Below are 18,646 nucleotides of genomic sequence, written 5' to 3' on the forward strand. Positions count from 1 at the left end.
TTTCACCTTCACTAGAGATCTTGTATTGGGGAATACGTGGCATTGTAACATTCGCTTTTAATGTCACAACATATGGCGGTATTTCCAAAAGACCCACATCATTAGGACCAGTAGCCCAAAGAATATCAGGAAAAAGCGACAATTCTGTCGGAAGTTTATCCTTCGACAAATACATCGGGGAGACCACTTTCTTACCTAGTGTAAGCTGTACTCCTGAAGGAGAACAATACAAGGTTGCATACAATCTTTTCAACAGATCCAAACCTAACAAGTTCTCACCACAACCTGTCGTCAAAATGAGGGGTGCTTCTAATTCACAAGGTCCAACAGAAAGGGACATAGGACTAGAAATCGGGTTCCTAACCGGGGCGCCAGAAAAACCTACTGAAACATTCATTTCGCCAGATAAAGGTGCGCCAGGGAGTTTAGAGTGCATAATAGAACTCTTTGTAGCACCAGTATCCAACAGAAAAGGCTCTGACACACCTGATGTAATCACTTCAACATAAGGTCCACTCTGATCTACTGGAAGTGAAACAACTCCCTCTCTTTGTCTATGGCTGTCCTAGCAATCATTACCTTCCATATTCTCATCTTCTGCATAGTAGTCATCAGCATAGTACTGAGGCGTCCTACCAGACGCGTTATTCTGCTGATCAAAACTATTCATTGAATTCTGAGGCGGAAAAGAACGTGCATTCTGGGGGAAACCTCCACGTCCTCTACCTCTAGATGCTTGTGGGACACCTCGACCTCTTGCGCTAGAAACACCATTCATACGCTGTAACAAAGCAGGGCAACTACTTTTAAAATGACCTTCTTCTTTACAATATGCACACTGATTAGGGCCTACAGGAAAACGTGGTTGAGAAAACTCGAACCTTTGCGAGTTTCTCTGAAATTGCTGAGGTTGCTGAAAATCAATCTGACCACCACGAGGCGGATAAGTTTGCTGTAAAATAACCTTCGTTTTTAACTCTTTAGTTTTCTTGTCTGCTCTATCCTTCTCATCCTTATCTCTATTTTCATAATACTGCGCAGTAGCCAATATCTGTGCTGATGAGGAAACAGCCCAAGAACTCTCTGAATCTTTCAATTTTTTACACAACTCAGGAAGCAAATTATGTATGAACTTGTCAACGAACAACCGTTGACCACCTTCTGTACTCATATCTTGACCACTGTGGTCGATGAACGTCTCCTCAAACCTGGTGAAGAAATCAGACACGGTTTCCTCTTTCTTCTGCTTACATGCAGACAATTTGTCCCAATTCACTCGCATAGCAGGCATTAAAGTTTTCATGTAAGTAACGATTTTACCAGGGAGTTCTGCAACTAAAGGCTCAGGTTTAGCACCACCAACTTGTCGGCCATCTGCAGTAGCAATATTAGCCCATGTATCACCTAACTCCTGCGCATGATCTGTATGACAAATCAATCCCCACAAAGGCTGTGGAACCACATTTCCAAACAACATGTCTATGTCAGCTAAATTCATAATACATGAGTCTGCGGTCTGTGATAACTCCTTATAATACCCTGCAGGATTTTTACGGGGGTCAGGTAAAGTCTGCTTAAGGGCCAAAACTTCAGCTCGCTTCCAAGGAACATGTACAAAAACACGCTGAAAATTTGCCGGTATAGCATCGATATTATTAGGGACATCAGCTGCAACTGCTTCCTTCCATACCGGAGGAACTTCTCTCATGGGATACTGTCTCGCTTTCCTCCTAACAGAGGGATCAGGCTCAAACAACGACCGAGAGATAGTCTCCCTCCTCTCGTAAATGATAACAAGGTCGCAACTGCTCTTTCAACATCAGGACCCACAATCGTTCCTTTTGCAAACTCGAACCATACACGGCACAACTCAGGTGGATTGGGCTCAAAATCATTATCCTCCAAATCCTCACAAAGAAAAGCACACATTTTATCAAAAACGTATCTTTGCTTCGGTGCTTCCCACTGATGGAAGACATCCATAACAGACTCTAGCTCATATCTTGTGGGGTCTGTAACCCATTTATGTGCCAAATAATCCAATGTTTCCCGCTCTCTAGAGTCGGGCAGTTGACTGCGCAACTGTTTGTGCGTTGAAACAGGAGTCATACTCGCTGCCCCAAAAAGAGGAGATAGGAGACTAGCAACAGTGTCAGTCATTCTCTGTCGAACAGAAGGAGAAGTCGACGAAAGAACAGGAGGAAAAGCAGAGTGAGGCAAGGCAGATGCAGATGCAGACGCAGAGGCAGTAACAGGAGGAACATCAGAAGAGGTAGTCGAGGCAGTAGGCAAAGTTGTAGGAAGCACAGGGGGAGCAGGTAGCAAAGTCAGCGGCCCTTGAGGAGGCTACGCCGTAGCAGTAGGAGCCAACTGAAGAGGAGCTGGCGGTTGTGGGAGAATCTGAGGCACAACAACCGGAGGTTGCACAACTAAAGGTTGCGGAGGTGCAGTAGCACTCTGTGAAAATGGGGGGTGGCGAACTCAATAAATGTGACATTAAAGGATCTTTCTCAAGTTCTTTTACTGCATCTTGCTGAAGAGGCGGCAAAACTGGATAGCATTTATCAATTGCCATTTTACGTTGCCTGTGCAACTGCTCACTCGCCTGTTCTTCTTCATCATCTTTATACTGCATAGCAGCTTGCATTATCGAAATACCCTTTTCTCTTTTATCCTTTTAGCTAATTTAATGTCTTTCTGTTTGGCTTCCTTTCGCCATAGGCGGAAAGAGTCAAACATTGCCGGCCGGGCTTTCTTCTTGAAAAGTCTAACCTCTAGATTATCTAATATCTCTGTGTCAAAACTACCATATTGGGGCCACTTTAAAACACCATCCTTACTGGTGTATCGAATCCATACTTCATTATACGTGATGGGGCCCACGCCATGCTTTACATAGAGTTCATAATTTGGAGTTCCAATTGGAGGAACCGGACACGAGTCCTCCAATCGGGAATCCCTATTACAACCAAGACAAAACAAATTTCCATGTCTGCTAAGACCAGGCATCTTCGCTCTCTAGATTAGCTTCAAACTTCAAAGGATTATCGAAATACGATAGTCTCGTGAATACACGAGTCCCTCGGCTTTGGTACTTGCAAGTTCCAAATCAAAGATCCCAAGGGGATACCCAAAACTAATAACCAAACTAAGGACTGGGAGACGCTCCACTTATACTTAACTGAGGTATCGATGACGTCACCAGAAGACTCGTCTATCTTTTCGCTCTACAAATCATCAAAGGGTCCAAGACAGGGTGATAGTCAGGGCAGCAGTCCTTCGTAGCCGTCCGGACGCGGGGAACCTCGCAGCAAAGACTTTTGGACCACAAACGACATACAGGGGTCGATGAAGTGGTTGGCCTTCCTCCAGAATTTTCACACGAAGCTCCTCACGAACCTCTGGCTTGGACCGGTACCGCTGAAATCGCTCCACGTTGGGCGCCAAATGAAGAACTGGGTTTTTAAGAACCCAGCGGTGCCAGGGAACACACCCTAAGACTTCGAGTCCTTCCTGTCCCAGACTACAGAAACACAGAGTCTTCTTGGTGAAGTCAAAGATCGAATTTATTGGCTGCAGCCAGTAACAGGTATCCTAGAAGTACAACACGGTGTATATTCTCAGGAGACTGCTCAACTTACAAAGCCAGCCATCCCTTTTTATACAAAATATTATGCTTTAGGCAAACATTCCTTATTTTACAGTTGACCATTCACATATTTTCACAACAAAGAAAAAGCAGATTCACGATGACAAGCCCATTTTCAGTTTGTCCATCCATCCCATAACCAATTTCCCGGCAAGGCCCAACATTTTCATCAGATATCGGACGGACCCCTAATAAAATCGGGCACCTCCTCCTCGTAAAGCAGGTCATAAAACAGAAAGAAGAGACAGGTGTGTGTAAGATTTGGCGTGGTTTGGATGTGATGAAAGTTTTATGGTTTGCTGTGCCTTGATACTAATCTCGATCGGCCACTGGGAGAGGAACTGGCCGAACAGGTTTGGCTTCAGGCAGTGGAGTCAGCTTGCCCAGGTCACACAAAAGTCAGCAAAGGTGTACGTGTCCTTAAGACTCGTTTTGACCTTAGTCATCAGCCTATGTGAGGGCAACCACAAAATGGCTGCCATGCACAAAATGGAACCCGAGGGTTCAGGACGGAATCCCTGATTTAATGGTGATCTAGTCATTTGAGTACGCCGAAAATACCTGTATATAGTATATTCGTCATTCTCGGCCTGCTGATACCAAAATCGTCATGATTCGACGATGTTTATGACACGGGTCCAGAATTTTCAGTACCACAGAGGTTTCACACCAGTTATAGTTAGGAATTAGCATTTAAAAAACCTATTAAATTCACTGAAAAAACCATAGGTTTCACACCAGTTATAGTTAGCTGGTAATTTTACTGACATAAAACCATTGAAATTCCCACGTTATAGTTAGTTGGACTCACTATAACTCGTGCGCCAGCAATGCACTGCTGATGATGTCACATATTACATCATTCATGACATGGTTAGTGACATCACTGATGACATCTCAAATGACATCACTGATGACATCACTGATGACATCTCAATTGACATCACTGATCACATCACTGATGACATCATCCAGTGTCTGTGTGTTTCTGTAAAGTTAAAATATGTTTTACATATTGAAGAGTAAGTGTATGTATGAGTGTCTGGATGAAGGATTTAGTAGGTGCGTGACTGACTGTATGAGTGAGTGATTACATGTGTCTTAGTGAATGCATGGGTTAGTGACTAAACTGTCTGAATGTGTACATCATTATGTTTGTTGTTGTGTAAGCTGCTGCATGTGAGAGTTGTCATATAAAATTGACTTTATATAACAGCCTGTGATTGCATAAGTGACTGTATCTATCAATATGTACTTGTATCAGTGATTGTAAAAGACAGTAAGTATGTGTTAGTCTATGTTTAAATAAACAAGGTTTTGTGTGTATAACTGTATAGTTGTGGAAATGGGAGTGTGATTGATTCTTTACATGACTGACTAGGTGTATGAGTAACTCCATGGATGAGTGGCAGTGTGTGAGTCTCTGTATAGGTGTATGAGTGCATATGTTGATCTTGTATTGATGAGTGACTGTATGTATGAAAGATTGTATGGGTGAATGAGTGGATGTGTGTGTAGACCTAGAAATCAGTGAGTGCGTATGTGGTAAGTGGTTTTACTGTGTCAATGGTTTCAGGAATGGTAGTTTCTATTTAACACTAGGTGTATCATGTGTTAGATTAGAGTGTGAGGAGGTGTATTGTATTATCACATGGATGATGTCATCAGTGATGTCATCAGTGATGTCACTTGAGATGTCATCAGTGATGTCACTAACCATGTCATGAATGATGTAATATGTGACATCATCAGCATTGCATTGCGGGCGCGCGAGTTATAGTGAGTCCAACTAACTATAACTTGGGAATTTCAATGGTTTTATGTCAGTAAAATTTCCAGCTAACTATAACTGGTGTGAAACCTATGGTTTTTTCAGTGAATTTAATAGTTTTTTTTAATGCTAATTCCTAACTATAACTGGTGTGAAACCTATGGTTTTTTCAGTGAATTTCATCGGTTTTTTAATAGCTAATTTCTATTTTATAATGAATCCTATATTGTATATTTATGTAATACTATTTTTTATATATAAATATATTTTTTGCACTGGAGCGCTCCCGGTGCGCGTACCGGTGCGCTCACCGGTAAGAGCAGTCTTGTGGCGCGCCCCGGTGCGCGTACCAGTGAGCGTCCCGTTAGCGCTATTGCCGCGAACGAAAACAACATTGTGACTTATCGCGTAGCCGCGACACCGTGCGTCATAAGACACGTTTCGCGTAGCCGCGAGATGCGTCTTATGACGCACAGTGTAAGCGCACCCGGAAGTGCCCGAGCGCATACGATCGCGCAACGTAAGCGCCCCGACGCGCTTACGCTACGCGCCCCGGGGCGCGCCCCCGGGCGCGTAGCGCAAGCACGTCGGGTCATGTGACCTGAAAATAACACTTTTCATTGGTTCAGAACAGTTTTGGTTTCCAAATGATGAAAGCCCGAGTCATGTGACCTGAAAGCCCCCACCTTTTTTCCTCATTCTCACTTTGTACTTTGATTGAGGAAGACCTGTTTACAGATCTATTTGTACCTATTTGTACTGAAAAATGGCTACAGTAGCAGCAGCAGCAGGAGCATCTGCACCACCACCACCACCACCACAAGGACCACCACAACACCACAGTGGTGGAGATGAAGAAGAGGAGGAGGAAGAGGAAGAGGAGGAGAGGCAGCAGTTCCTGCCTGAACATACTACCCCCTATAAGCCAAAGGAGCACATTGTCTGGGAGTTTTTCAAAATCCCAAAGGACCAAAAGAAAGTTAATGCGCCAAAGGTTACTTGTCGGATCTGTGGCACTGTACTGTCCAGGGGGAACCCTGCCAAAAAATACTCTTTTGGCAACAACACCATGATTCGCCACATGCAACGCCGGCATCCAAACAACTATTCTGCGGCAGAGGTCAGAGAACTGACCAGAAACCTTTCCCAATTTTCACCCAGCACCTCCCAAAGTTAACAACCCACTCCATCGGGTCCAGAGACAAGGGAGATGGTCCCAAACATACAAACTAAGTTTGGTGGATACAAAATCGTTTGTATATTTTATGGAAAAACAATTACCTATGGTGAGCAAAGTATTACATTCATCAGCCATGCTGGTGATAACCACAAGTGCCCAAAGAAACCTTAATTTTTTCCTCTTTTTTTTTCCTCTAGTTGAGCCGTTTACAATTCTCTGTTTTTTGTTTGTCCCCATAAAAATTACAAAAAAAATATAAAATTGTTCATAAAAGCCAAAAAAAGTAAAAAATGTTCAAAAAAACAATAAAAAAATATAAAACAACAAAAAGAATAAAAACAGTTCTTTTTAGAACTACCTCCAATTTATAAAAAAATGCTACATTTTTTAAAAACTCTGTCATTCTATTTTCTCCATGGTACGCTCCCCGGTGCGCAGACCGGGCGCTCCCCCCGCGTAAATCGAACATTTTTTTTTTTTTTTTTTGCCCCGCGGGGCCCTTTTATGGCCCCCACATCAAACCTAGGGGGTCAGGGGGGGTCTACCCTGCCCCCATTTGGTCATTTCCCCCTTTGTTTTTGCCACCTCTTGTGTCTCGATCCTACCGAGACACAAGATGGCGGCCGCTCCGGACTGTTTGGAATGTTGACAGACACCCGAGAGCCAATCAGCTTTCCGCTCGCGAACTCGCGTAGCGCGCTGGTGCGCGCCCCGCTGCGCGTACCGGGGCGCGCTTATAGATATATATATATTTTTTTAACCTAAATTACTAAAAATCCTCTGGAGCACATATCTTGAGACACAGCAAAGGCACATTTCCTGTTGATACTTATCAGCGTTGGCAGTACGCGCTGTTCACGCAACACTAGTCGTTTAGGGCAGCCAGTTCCAGCCGCAATCTGGAGGTAGCAAGCATGATAATGCTATACTGACGGGCCCCAAGATGTCCGCCGGGAAGAGAAGTTGTGGATGACAGCAGCATGGGAGACAGTGTTCCTGCAGCGAGGAAGTCACTGTACATCCAGCGCAGGATCCAGACCTCCTCCTGTCTCGAAATGCCCTACTCGGAAGGCCGTCGTGACTCGTGGTGACCGTGCACCGTGTTCAGCGGTTTGTACTATTGGGCTAATCCATTTTTATGTATTCGTCTCCCCTGACCCCCACTTATGTGTTCGTTTACACAATGCATGTGGCTGCAATAAGTGGAGACTGCCTGATTTAACACCTGATATGTATGGGATCAATTCATTCATGTTTAAAGCCCCAGAGAGTCCGGGCTCGAACTCAGAGATGAAAGACATACGATTACAAATTGGGGAGATTTTTAGTCTTTACCTTCTTAGAGCATAAGGACGCTGTGGTATTTTCGTGTGCCTGTTTGTTCTTTGGTGTCGGCATACTGACGCAGCTATATAATGCTTTTGCATGATACAGACCAAGGCATTATGGGAGCAGTAGTCCTGGCCGGTAGATTTGGACACTGTTTCTGAAGTATAGAGGAGGCTCGTAGTACATATTTGCGATGCTATATTTTCACATGTATGTTGGCTCCTGTATCTTGTGTGGAATCATGCGGACAGCTATTAGACAGTAATGTTTGTTGAAGAGCGTGAGTCTAACCCACATCCATATATCTGTCTTTCATTTCAAAATAAGTACTAAATGGGACCTCACGAGTTTATTTTCAAAGGGGCCTGCCTACGTAATGAATTCATGTTGTAAAGTGGCGTGTCTCGCCTACAGCCTAAGATTAATGCAGCACGATTTATTTTCACATGCAGATATCTGTGAACCAGCGCACTGGCTTTAATTAGAGCCTATGTGATTACTTGGTTCAAATGTTCATGAAGGCTGTTAATTCTATTTTACTATATTGGTGCCTTTAGTACATTTTATTCTATGTGTCACCGTGACTACTTCTGTGCATTATGCAAGTAGAGATAAACGATTGGATGCATTAGTGGATTTTCACAACAATAATTTCCGCTATAGACACTATTTATACTGTATATATGTATTACACAAGCATTTGGTACACCAATTTTAAATTATGAACGAATTTTAGTTAACATGACTTCTTATATGTCTATGATTATAGTAGAGTATATAGGCTGATACTAAATTGGCGCCAATCAGATTGAAGCAGGCTACTGCGAGAGCCAAAACACGTCTCTCTGTGCTGGGTTGGAGGAGGCTTAAATTGAATAAAAGAGCCTTTACCTGAAAAGCCCTTGTGTGCGTGCTCTTCTCCTTAAGTGGAGCATAGGTTTCTTGTTGATATATATATATATATATATATATATATATATATATATATATATATATATATATATATATATATATATATAAATATATATATCACAAGAGTAATTCCACGGCACTCCTCAAGGTAAATTCAAAATAATTTTATTTCACAAACGTGTCTTTCTCTCTCTCTCTCTCTATAAATATATATATATATATATATATATATATATATATATATATATATATATACACACACACACACACACACACACACACACACACACACACACACACACACACACACACACACACACACACACACACACAGTGTTAGATTCTTGTCCTGCCTGTACCGAAGTTAACTAAACTGAAGAACATGTTCTGTTTTTTTGCCCAAAGTATTGGCAGATACATAGGAGGTGGAGTAGACCAATATGCCTCAACTTGGGTGTAAGGCAGTACCAGATTGCGTTTAGAATTTTAAAATCAAGGGCATCTTGGTGCGGGGGAAAAAGATGGCGTCCGCAAAGGACGATTGAGATGCCATCTCCGATACGGCTCCTCTCTACTTGGCACAGAGACGCAGAGAAAATGCTGTGAACCCGCACGGAGGAAAGCACTGAGCGGCATCGATATCGGGAATAAAAACTTTACTGCTATTCTGTCCCAGGCTGAGCTTTGGACCTGAATTGCCCTGGAGAATTGAAGCGCAAGAGAGCGGAGCAGGCTGGGCTAATGCAACAGAATTTCCCTCAGGATGGAATGGAGAAGAACACCGCAATTTAACGCCCAAACTGGCTGTGGCTTCTTTGTAAGCTCGAGAGCTAAACACAGGGCCCTGGTCCGAATGTAGTGTGCCTATTGCGTATGTGCCGATAAAGACTCGCAAATCTTTTATAACAGATTGAGCGTTAGCCGAGCGCTGAGGCCACGCCTGCATGTAGATAGTCTAACGCTGTCTAACAATGGTGTCTGTACTGGGCTGGCTACACTGTAGTCAGGTATCTGGCGGCGTTCTGTGCTACGATCTCTATTACAGTTTATGCAGTTAATCACGAATATGTGAATATGTGCATTCATCCCTGGCCACCAGTACATCTCTTTTAATGCTAATATTGTTCTAGAGATCCCCTGATGTATCAGACCCTTTCCCAGATATGCTTCGTACATCAAAGCTGTCCTACGCTCCATGTTTGGTATTACCCTATCACCCACTCCAGGGATTCGAGCAAATGGAATGCTGTTTGCATCAATTATAAATGAGTATTTGAATTGAAACTTTTTAGGTAACACTGCACCGCTGCCTTTGCTTGAAGCATTGACAGCCAGTATTATTTCACTGTCTATTTTTGTTTTTGAACGAGTGATTGCAGCTACGGAAGTTATTTGCGCAGCCCCTTTCGCGGCTTCATCAGCCAATGAATTCCCTTCAACGTGAACGCCATCACGTTGATGACTCCGTGTGTGTATCACATGAGTGTTTTTTAGTTTGTTTCACAACTGAACTGCTTGTTCCCAAAGCGTTTTATGCTTGATTGTGCCACTTTTTGCATCTTTGAAACCATTTTGAAGCCAATTCTGTAAATATTCATGGTAAGATTGAAGACAGTAAAAGGAATTGCACACTATGAATGTGGGGAATTTGGGATCCGTTTTTTAAAGTGCCATTATGAATGCTTGTAGTTCAGCTCGTTGAGATGTACAATCTCCTAGAGATTGCGTTTTCGTGACCATAGGTCTGAATTTGCCATCGCGCATACGACCTTTGCGCATGCAGCACTATAAGCTTGTTCAAACCAGGTAGCGGGTTGTGCTGATCCGTCAGTATAAATTATACATTCATGCTGGTCTAGAGGTAGAATTTCATCAGGCAGAGGACATTCGTGTTTGTATTGTAGGAATGCTTGTGCTTTCAAATAAGGATCAAAAACGTATTCAACATCAGTTGTAGCAAGAGAATTGACCCATTGAATCTATCTCAGATGTAAAGCTTTTGCATTCAGAATGCTCTCTTTTGTAACTGCCTCTAAGGCTAGTACAGGAGTTATGACCACAATGAGTTTCCCCTGTGCCAGGGCTATTTATTTTGCTACAGCAGTTTGAACTGCTGGCAAATTTTTTCTGTAGAAGTGAATTTCATTTCTGCTTGTGTATACAAATGTGATTTGTATGCAATTGGTACTTTTTCACCTTCATTAAAAGTTAAGTAGGTGAATCCGCATTGACCCGGAATGATTCGGATCACTAAGTTGCGTACGTTTATACGTCTTTGTAAATTTTTGTTGCTAACATGTCTGTTTGTAGCATATGTACAATTTCTGTGTGTTCTTTAGTCCAAGTTATTGTTTTAAAATCAGGTTTGATTAATTCGTAGAGAGGTTTAACCCTTTCTGAGTAGTTTAGAATGTAAGTTCTTCCAAAATTCAGGAATCCTAGAATCAACTACGTTTTTCAGCGTTTTTGGAGGTTGGAACAGCACACACTTTTCTAAAAAGTTGTCTGCCAGGTTTTTCCCTTCACTTGATAGTTCATATCCTATAAAAAAGGATGTTGAGATGGGCAATTCTTGAATTTTCTTTTTTATTGAATTTATACCCTTCTGAGGCGAAGCCCAGTATAATGGTGTTCACCCTGTTCAAGTGCCTGTTCAGATCATCGTCTGTTAGATAGATATCATCGACATATGAATATTCCTTGCTGAGAATAACCCTGGACTATTCATGAATCCTTGAGGGAGATGACAGAATTGACGCTGGGTTCCCATTATTGAGAAAGCGGTCAAGTACCTACTTTCAGGTGCAATGTTTTGACAAAAGAAACCATTTTATATGTCTAATGTGGTTTTATATTTTTTACGCACAATGTTATTCATTAATGCTCTACTGTGTGAATTTTGCACTGCAAATATTTTACAACAAGAGTTTAGATGTCTGTAATCCAAAACTAGACGATATGTGTTGTCTGGTTTGGAAACAGGAAACACAGGATTGTTCATTGATGAGGTGCAAGTTTCAATCACCCCTTGATATTCAAGTTGATCTAAAATCTCCCTGACCTGTTTAATTGGATACTGCCTTTGTGCAGTTGGTTGACTTTTTAACTGGATTTTGTGGTGAGGTGAATCCTCATCCCATCCTACATGATTTTTATATAATGCTGGGACTTGGGCAACTGCCCATTTCCATGGCATAAGTATATTTTAAATGTACTGGAATATGGTTAGAGAAGGCTGGCATAATGATGTATTCGCCATCTGGGCACTCCGTTCTTGAGTTGTGTCCTCAAGAACATCGGCATGTCTGATTTTTAGACCTGCTACCTTCTTTTTGGTGAATTAAGGTTTTGGTTTGCTTTTCTGAACGTGTTGATCGCCTTTGGACTTCACGCATTCTTCTTTTTGATCTGACCGTCCCCTTCTTTTGGATGTCTGTGACGATATCTGAAAGGTACAAGAGGAACATGTATCAGTATCTTGATACCTGTCAGGTTTTCTCAAATTATCCCTATTCCTGAGGTTATACCTCCTTTCAGAGGGCTCCTTTTGAGGAGACCTACCTCGGGATCGAGAATCTTTCTCTTTTGAATGTTGTTTATTATTTTCCCACTTCTTTTTAGAAGATTTAGGAGTGTTTTTAGTAAAGGCCTTTTCAGGACTTTCAGACAGTTGGGGTTTAACTGGCTTCCCACCCAAACTGTCTCTGCCTAATTCTTCATAGGATTTGTCAATTATTCTGGCTAGTTCTTGTGGTTGTTCTGTTACATCAAATTCCCTTAATTTCTGGCAGATTGCCACTGATGCTGCTTCTCCTTTAATATTAGATAATATTATTGTTGAGACCTGGGTAACATTTTTCAGTAACTTCATACCTAAATTCAGAGCAGGCTCTGCCCTATATTCATTTTGAATCTGTTTCAGGACATCAGGTATGACCGCCATAGACGGAACACCATGGGGCAGATTTATGTTCACTGGCGCATCCCGAGGGATGCGCCAGTTAACATGCGCCACAGTGCGCCACTGCTCCGCCACCCATGGTGCGCCGCATTTATGATGCGGCGCACCATGGGGCAAAAACGGCACAGATGCGTGACGCATCTGTGCCGTAAAGGTGGCGCATTGCTGGAGTTGCGTCGCAAGCGCGACGCAGCTCCAGCAAGGCTCGGGGGTGCCCATCTTAACAATGCTGCATCAAGACCTACGCCTGCTTCAAGCAGGCGCAGGCTTTTGACGCAGCATTGGCCTGAAAGTGACTGAGTGAAATCTCATAGATTTCACTCAGCCACTTTTGCGAGGCGCACCTGCCCCGGAACGCCCCCCCCTGAGCCGGAACGCCCACAAGCGGCGCAGGGCTTTACAACGTGACGCATCTGCCTAGATGCGTCACGTTGTAAATCGTTCGTAGGAATGCGCCACGTTTACGCCGCCTTGCGTGACGCAACAGCGGTGTAAACGTGGTGCAAGGGCCTCATAAATCTGCCCCCATGTGTTTTAGTGTAGATTGCAGTGAAGACTGTGCCCCAAGTGGTGCAGTCTTCCAGATGTGGTGTTATCCCCATTGGTAAACAGATAGTTAGAATTCTATGTTTGTCATAGGGACTGGTATTGGGGAATACCGCTTCGATTTGAGTATTTTTTTGAGCTATCCAGGACAGAACTTGTTCACGTTTTGCGGGTAATTTACCCATGACTGCGTGTAAAGTCTGTGGTGTAATTTTTTGTATATTCCCCTGGTGAGGGGTTTGTTGTGGAATAACTAATGGGGGTTGGACTGTGAAAGTCCGCATTACATATTGGTCCAATCATATGTAGATTTTGATTAACTCTTTGAGTTGCGTAAGTAATTCTACATCTGTCATGTCTTCGATTTCAGTATGAGGTGTGTAACTTGCTAAAACCGGCCAAGTTGCTTCTGATCTACCTAGTGGACCGCGCCTGGTAATGTGATTTAAATGTTTTAGGGCGCCTTTAAACCAGAGCTCATGCTCCTGGTATGTGAGTCGAATTTCAATATCATCGAAAGGAATATATTCCTCTGGTGGTTCATCTTCTTTGTAGAAGTGAAACAAATGTGTTACTGGATTTGATTCTGGGAATACTATCCATAATTAGAATACCTCTGTCTGGTGATATTCATGTGCCTCTATCACAAAAACTGCTCTACCACCTCTTGATGTTATGCCATGTTTTATAAGTTTTAGAGTGATGGCTCTCCTTAAATTTGGGGAAATGGTTATAGCATTCTCATCGGTTTTATTAAAACCTGTTAAGTTAAAAGCTGGTACGGCGTTGTCGCCTGTAGCTCCACCTGTATCATGTTTATTGGCTTCGTCAGCCATTGTTTAATGAAAGTTGCAGAGCAAGTTTCAAGGGAACAAAGATAAGATGCACAATATTTTGGGACACTGTATCCTTCAATGTTGAAAAAAACAAAAAGCTAATACATAGGATTTTTCATCCTACTCAGCTATTGCGGATATTATCCCTACCCACTCCAGACATCTTATGGAGTATTATGAGTAGGGGTCTCTGAGAATAGTACGACTGAGTTACTTCAGTATCTAGCGTTAAATTAGTGCCTTACCAAACCATTAGGCGCCATGTAGTGTAGTTCCTATATCCCTGATAGGCTCTGCGCATTTGAATAATATACACTATAGTTTTGACATAGGACTGAGGTCAGTATGTCTCTATCGAGTACATTAAACTTAATTACTTGTGTGTGCCATCTAACTCAGAGGTCACTATAAACTTTTTCGAATGAATAAGAAGGGATTAGTTTCTGACAACCGCAGAAACATGACAACTTTGTTTCCCTTAGAGTCGGAATAATCTTAGAATTGTGGAAACAATAGATAACCGTTTCACTTAGACAATCGTGCATGCTTTATTTCTAGAGTGTTGCGCAGAAATAGTGAGACATGCGTTTCAATAAAAAGGGTTTATTGAACAGTCATTTCTCATGCAAGAGATATGAACTGCTACAAACCTAAGACAGAATGCGAAGTATAAAACGTACAGTGTTAGCAGTAAGATGAAATAAAACTGTAATAGCATGTCTTGTAGCTATGACATATATTCATTAAAATACATACATAAATAACACAGGCTAAAATACTCATCTGGTGAATCTAAAATAATCCTACCCCAGTGTACCTAACCCAAGTCTAGTACGAGGGAAGAAATAGGTGCTGTTTTAGTCTGGTTTAGTTATGCCAAGAGTTGCCAAACGTTTCTCTAGGTTCTAATCAGCTTCCTACCTTAGAATGAGAGAGGTTGGTATCTCTTCCCCGGGACTCGATCTCTAACACCTCGCAAGGGGAGTCAGAAACACTGGAGCTGGATTCTCAGCGAGGAGGATGACAGCGTCTGGTCAGTGCGTCAGTTGGGGACTTGACTTCCTTCGGGACTTGCTGTGGCGAGCCGCGTCGTGCAAGTAGGTAGCCGAACCGCACCGTGCCTTGCCATAGAAAGTGAAGGCATATTTATACCTTGAAGGTGTTTAGGAATGCCAGTATTGACGTGTAAGTCGGGAAGAAGAACATCATGAATGAACCCCTAAGGAATAGATGTTCATGCGTAATAAATGAATTCTTGAAGAAATGAATATCCAGGCAAGGGGAAGTCTTAAAGGCTTAAGAGCCTGGTTTTCCAAGAACTTGTTGTGACGAAGAGGATCGGATGTAGTTGACCATGCCTGTATTTGGTTACCATGAGCAATGCCTAAATAAGGACAGGATTTCTATGCCTAAATAAGGGCACTGTGAATTGTACCTAAATAAGGGCATGAATTGGGAAATCTATATATGGTATCTAAATGGACACACAACAGAACAGGCCAGTTTGCTCCAGAACTGCGCCGCTCGCCTGAAGGAACAGCACAACCGCTGCAAGATCGCCTTGTCGAACAGCAAGCATCGCTGCCTGTGACCGTGAGGACCAGTCTGCCATCCACAATGCCCGGCTGACTTTTTGCACCCACAAGATTACCGCTAGCAAAGTTCTACTTGCTCCCGGTCACTGTCTCTCCCTCCAACGGGACTCTTGGCTCAACTTAAGAAGGCAAACCTTCAGCAGGACATGTTTGGAACTGCATCCGACAGGCATTCCATAGCAGTCGGCCTGAACTTTGGATTTAAACCAGTCTAGCTCCCCCTCAATCTACCCCAGGGATTTTGGTGAATCAACGCCATGGCTTTATTGAGTCTAAAGCATTTCAGTTTACATGCCATCCACCATCTTGCCCTCCACCCCAGCTAAAAACTTGTATTTAATAATAGTAACTGGGTTTTACAGTATTGGTGGATTCTTGGTGGGTTTTTTTGGTGGTCGAAGGCCGGTGATCAGTATTGGTATTCCTCATGGTGTAATGAATGTCAAGAATAAGAGACTTAGGAGTTAGATCCTGATTATCCGAAGAGTAATCTTCATTAACTTAGTCCTACTTGTCCTTGTTACGATTATTATGAACCGCCTACCCTCCAGTGACAATTCAGTCTTTGGGGGAAACGGAATATATGAGGAGGAATGCTGGGAATGCTAGCCGGGTTATATCTCCAAGCAGTGTTGTTGTAGCATATCTTTATATAAGTTTCTCATTTTTTTCTGTCTCATGGTGGGTGCACCACAAGAAGTAATGACTGTGACAAGGCAAATTAAGAGTAATTAAGCTTGCCGTAATAAATTGGAACATTTCCTCACACATCCATTACACCCATTGCTAGGGCGAGAAATATTGTTGACCTTCTCTGTGAATACTTGGACAGTTGCCCCCCAAAAAGTGGGTATCTTCTCTGACCCACTTAGTATTATACATATCCTTTCTCAAATATTACAGTATGAAATATTTGTTTTCCTACCAAACAACAATGATATGTGAAAGTTTATTAGAAGCCAACTAGACATGATTGTCCTTTGAAAGTTGTAACTACATTCACACAAAATATATACAGAAAAAAATCTTTCAGAATGATAAAAGAACCTACTGAGTAAAATATCTAACAAACATCCATTGTGTATGTGGCACAACACTAACCTATGGTTTTTTTTTTTAGAATAATCCACCCCCCACCAATAAACGAAGAAAAAACAACCACGTCTTGGAGATTGCCTGCCTTGTACTTTAAACGTGGTTGTGATATTCTATATCTACAGTTTCTATCAAGTGCAGTTCTTCTGCAGAACCGCTGTCCTGTGAAGACCAGCAACTATTTGTCTACATCGCAAACTTCAACTGCCACCTAAACGCTACAGCTTATAACTATAAACAGCGGATGTTTTCGTTTCCTTAAAAACACATTATTGCGTTCTGTACCACTTTATCTATTAAGCAAACAAAGTTTGGGTCCAGATTTTTAAAACTCTCTGTAACATTGTTCATGGACTCAAATCAATCAGACTGTAGAATGTACGTAGGATGGGAAAACTGCAGTATGGAGAAATGTGTTGTGCTGATTTTAACAGGTTCTATCGAAGAAAACAAACATGATCAGTTGTGTTCAACTCATCTTGCTACTAAAATGTGTTTATTAATAAAAGCAAGAACATGCTGTAAACTCACCTTTTCAGCCGCAGAATGCACAATTGGGTCTCTTTGGGGGTTATTCCTGCTGCTGCGTACAAGTCACCTGGGAACGTCAACTCATTTTAACAATAAACTTACTGTATCAATCTGATCTTTGACGTTATATTTGATCATTAAAGGTAAATGTCCTGTAAACCATCTCTGGAGGATAGAGGGCATACGCCTCTCAGAATTGTCTTTATCTTGCCTGTTGCTTCATGAGGTCTGTTTGTGTTTAGTATGAATGCGCTACCATTGTAACTATCCACTAGACTGTAATGCCCTAGTTACTTACTGGTATTATTCATTACTCCGAGTATTGTCTTCCTCGCCACATGAGTTCCCATCCCTCCCTCCCTGTTTGAATATCGGCTTCATGAGTTTGCATCCGGGGCTTGGTAGTTACACAGGAAGTGGCGTAGGTCATACCACCTCATGTACTGGGTCAAGGGTAATGGTGGTCGGCAATTCTGTGGAGGACTGGAACGTAAAATTGCTTTAGAGGGTTCTGGTGTGGAGCTGAAGCTCACTATGTAACTCTGGTGGCAAAGAAGACTTACGAGGAGGTAAAGTGCTCACCGTTTTGTTTTTAGTTTCGATCTCAACAGAAACAGTCAATCTCCTGCTGATCTCTTTGATGCAAATCAAAAGGTTCCGTTGGTGGCAAAAACAACATACTTACAGAGTGACATGTATAAAGGAAGTGTTTTCTTTTCCTTTTCGAGTTTAGGAACACACCTTTGATATGAGCATTACTAGCACACACAATTCAAATATTGATGATGCATTCGCACAAATAATGAAATATTTGTTCTGGTTGTACTGATACATATAAAGTGTTCCTTAAATATTGATACATATCAAGTGAGGCATGACTGGCAATCAAAAAATATTGATTATGCATGAAAACTTTTTTTGTGACTGGCACAAAACTGGAACAAAATCAAATCAAATCATGATTACAACTAAACACAAAGGAAACCTTTCTACATGCTACTCAATGTTATATTCAAAAACAAATTGTAAATTATCCAACTATACACTGTGAAAGCCTGCAAGCATTCATATTTCATAAGTCTGAGGCCCAGATTTACAAAGGTGTCACGCAACGCAGCACCCAAAGTTCAACCAAGACCGCTGCAGGTAGGAGAGATGGGGCCGGGTGGGGGGATTTTGATAGTCGACATTGAGGGAAAATTAATTATTTATTTAATTTCCCCTAGTGGTCATCTCTTGAA

The 18,646-nt window shown here is 42.2% G+C and overlaps 1 protein-coding gene across 2 annotated transcripts in view; it reads left to right on the plus strand.

Moving 5' to 3' along the window:
• The window catches only part of LOC144797658 (uncharacterized), a 208,810-nt gene extending 191,290 nt beyond the window's left edge, over positions 1-17,520 (plus strand). For both annotated transcript variants that reach the window (XR_013603436.1, XM_078668369.1), the window contains exon 4: positions 16,900-17,520. Coding sequence is in view for 1 of the 2 variants with exons in the window: in XM_078668369.1 (XP_078524495.1) it covers positions 16,900-16,904 (5 nt within the window). In the remaining variant the exon portion in view is untranslated. The remainder of the gene's footprint in view (positions 1-16,899) is intronic.
• Positions 17,521-18,646: the final 1,126 nt, after the last annotated feature.

Source organism: Lissotriton helveticus, chromosome 12, assembly GCF_964261635.1.
Source record: "Lissotriton helveticus chromosome 12, aLisHel1.1, whole genome shotgun sequence".
Taxonomy (NCBI): Eukaryota; Metazoa; Chordata; class Amphibia; order Caudata; family Salamandridae; genus Lissotriton; species Lissotriton helveticus.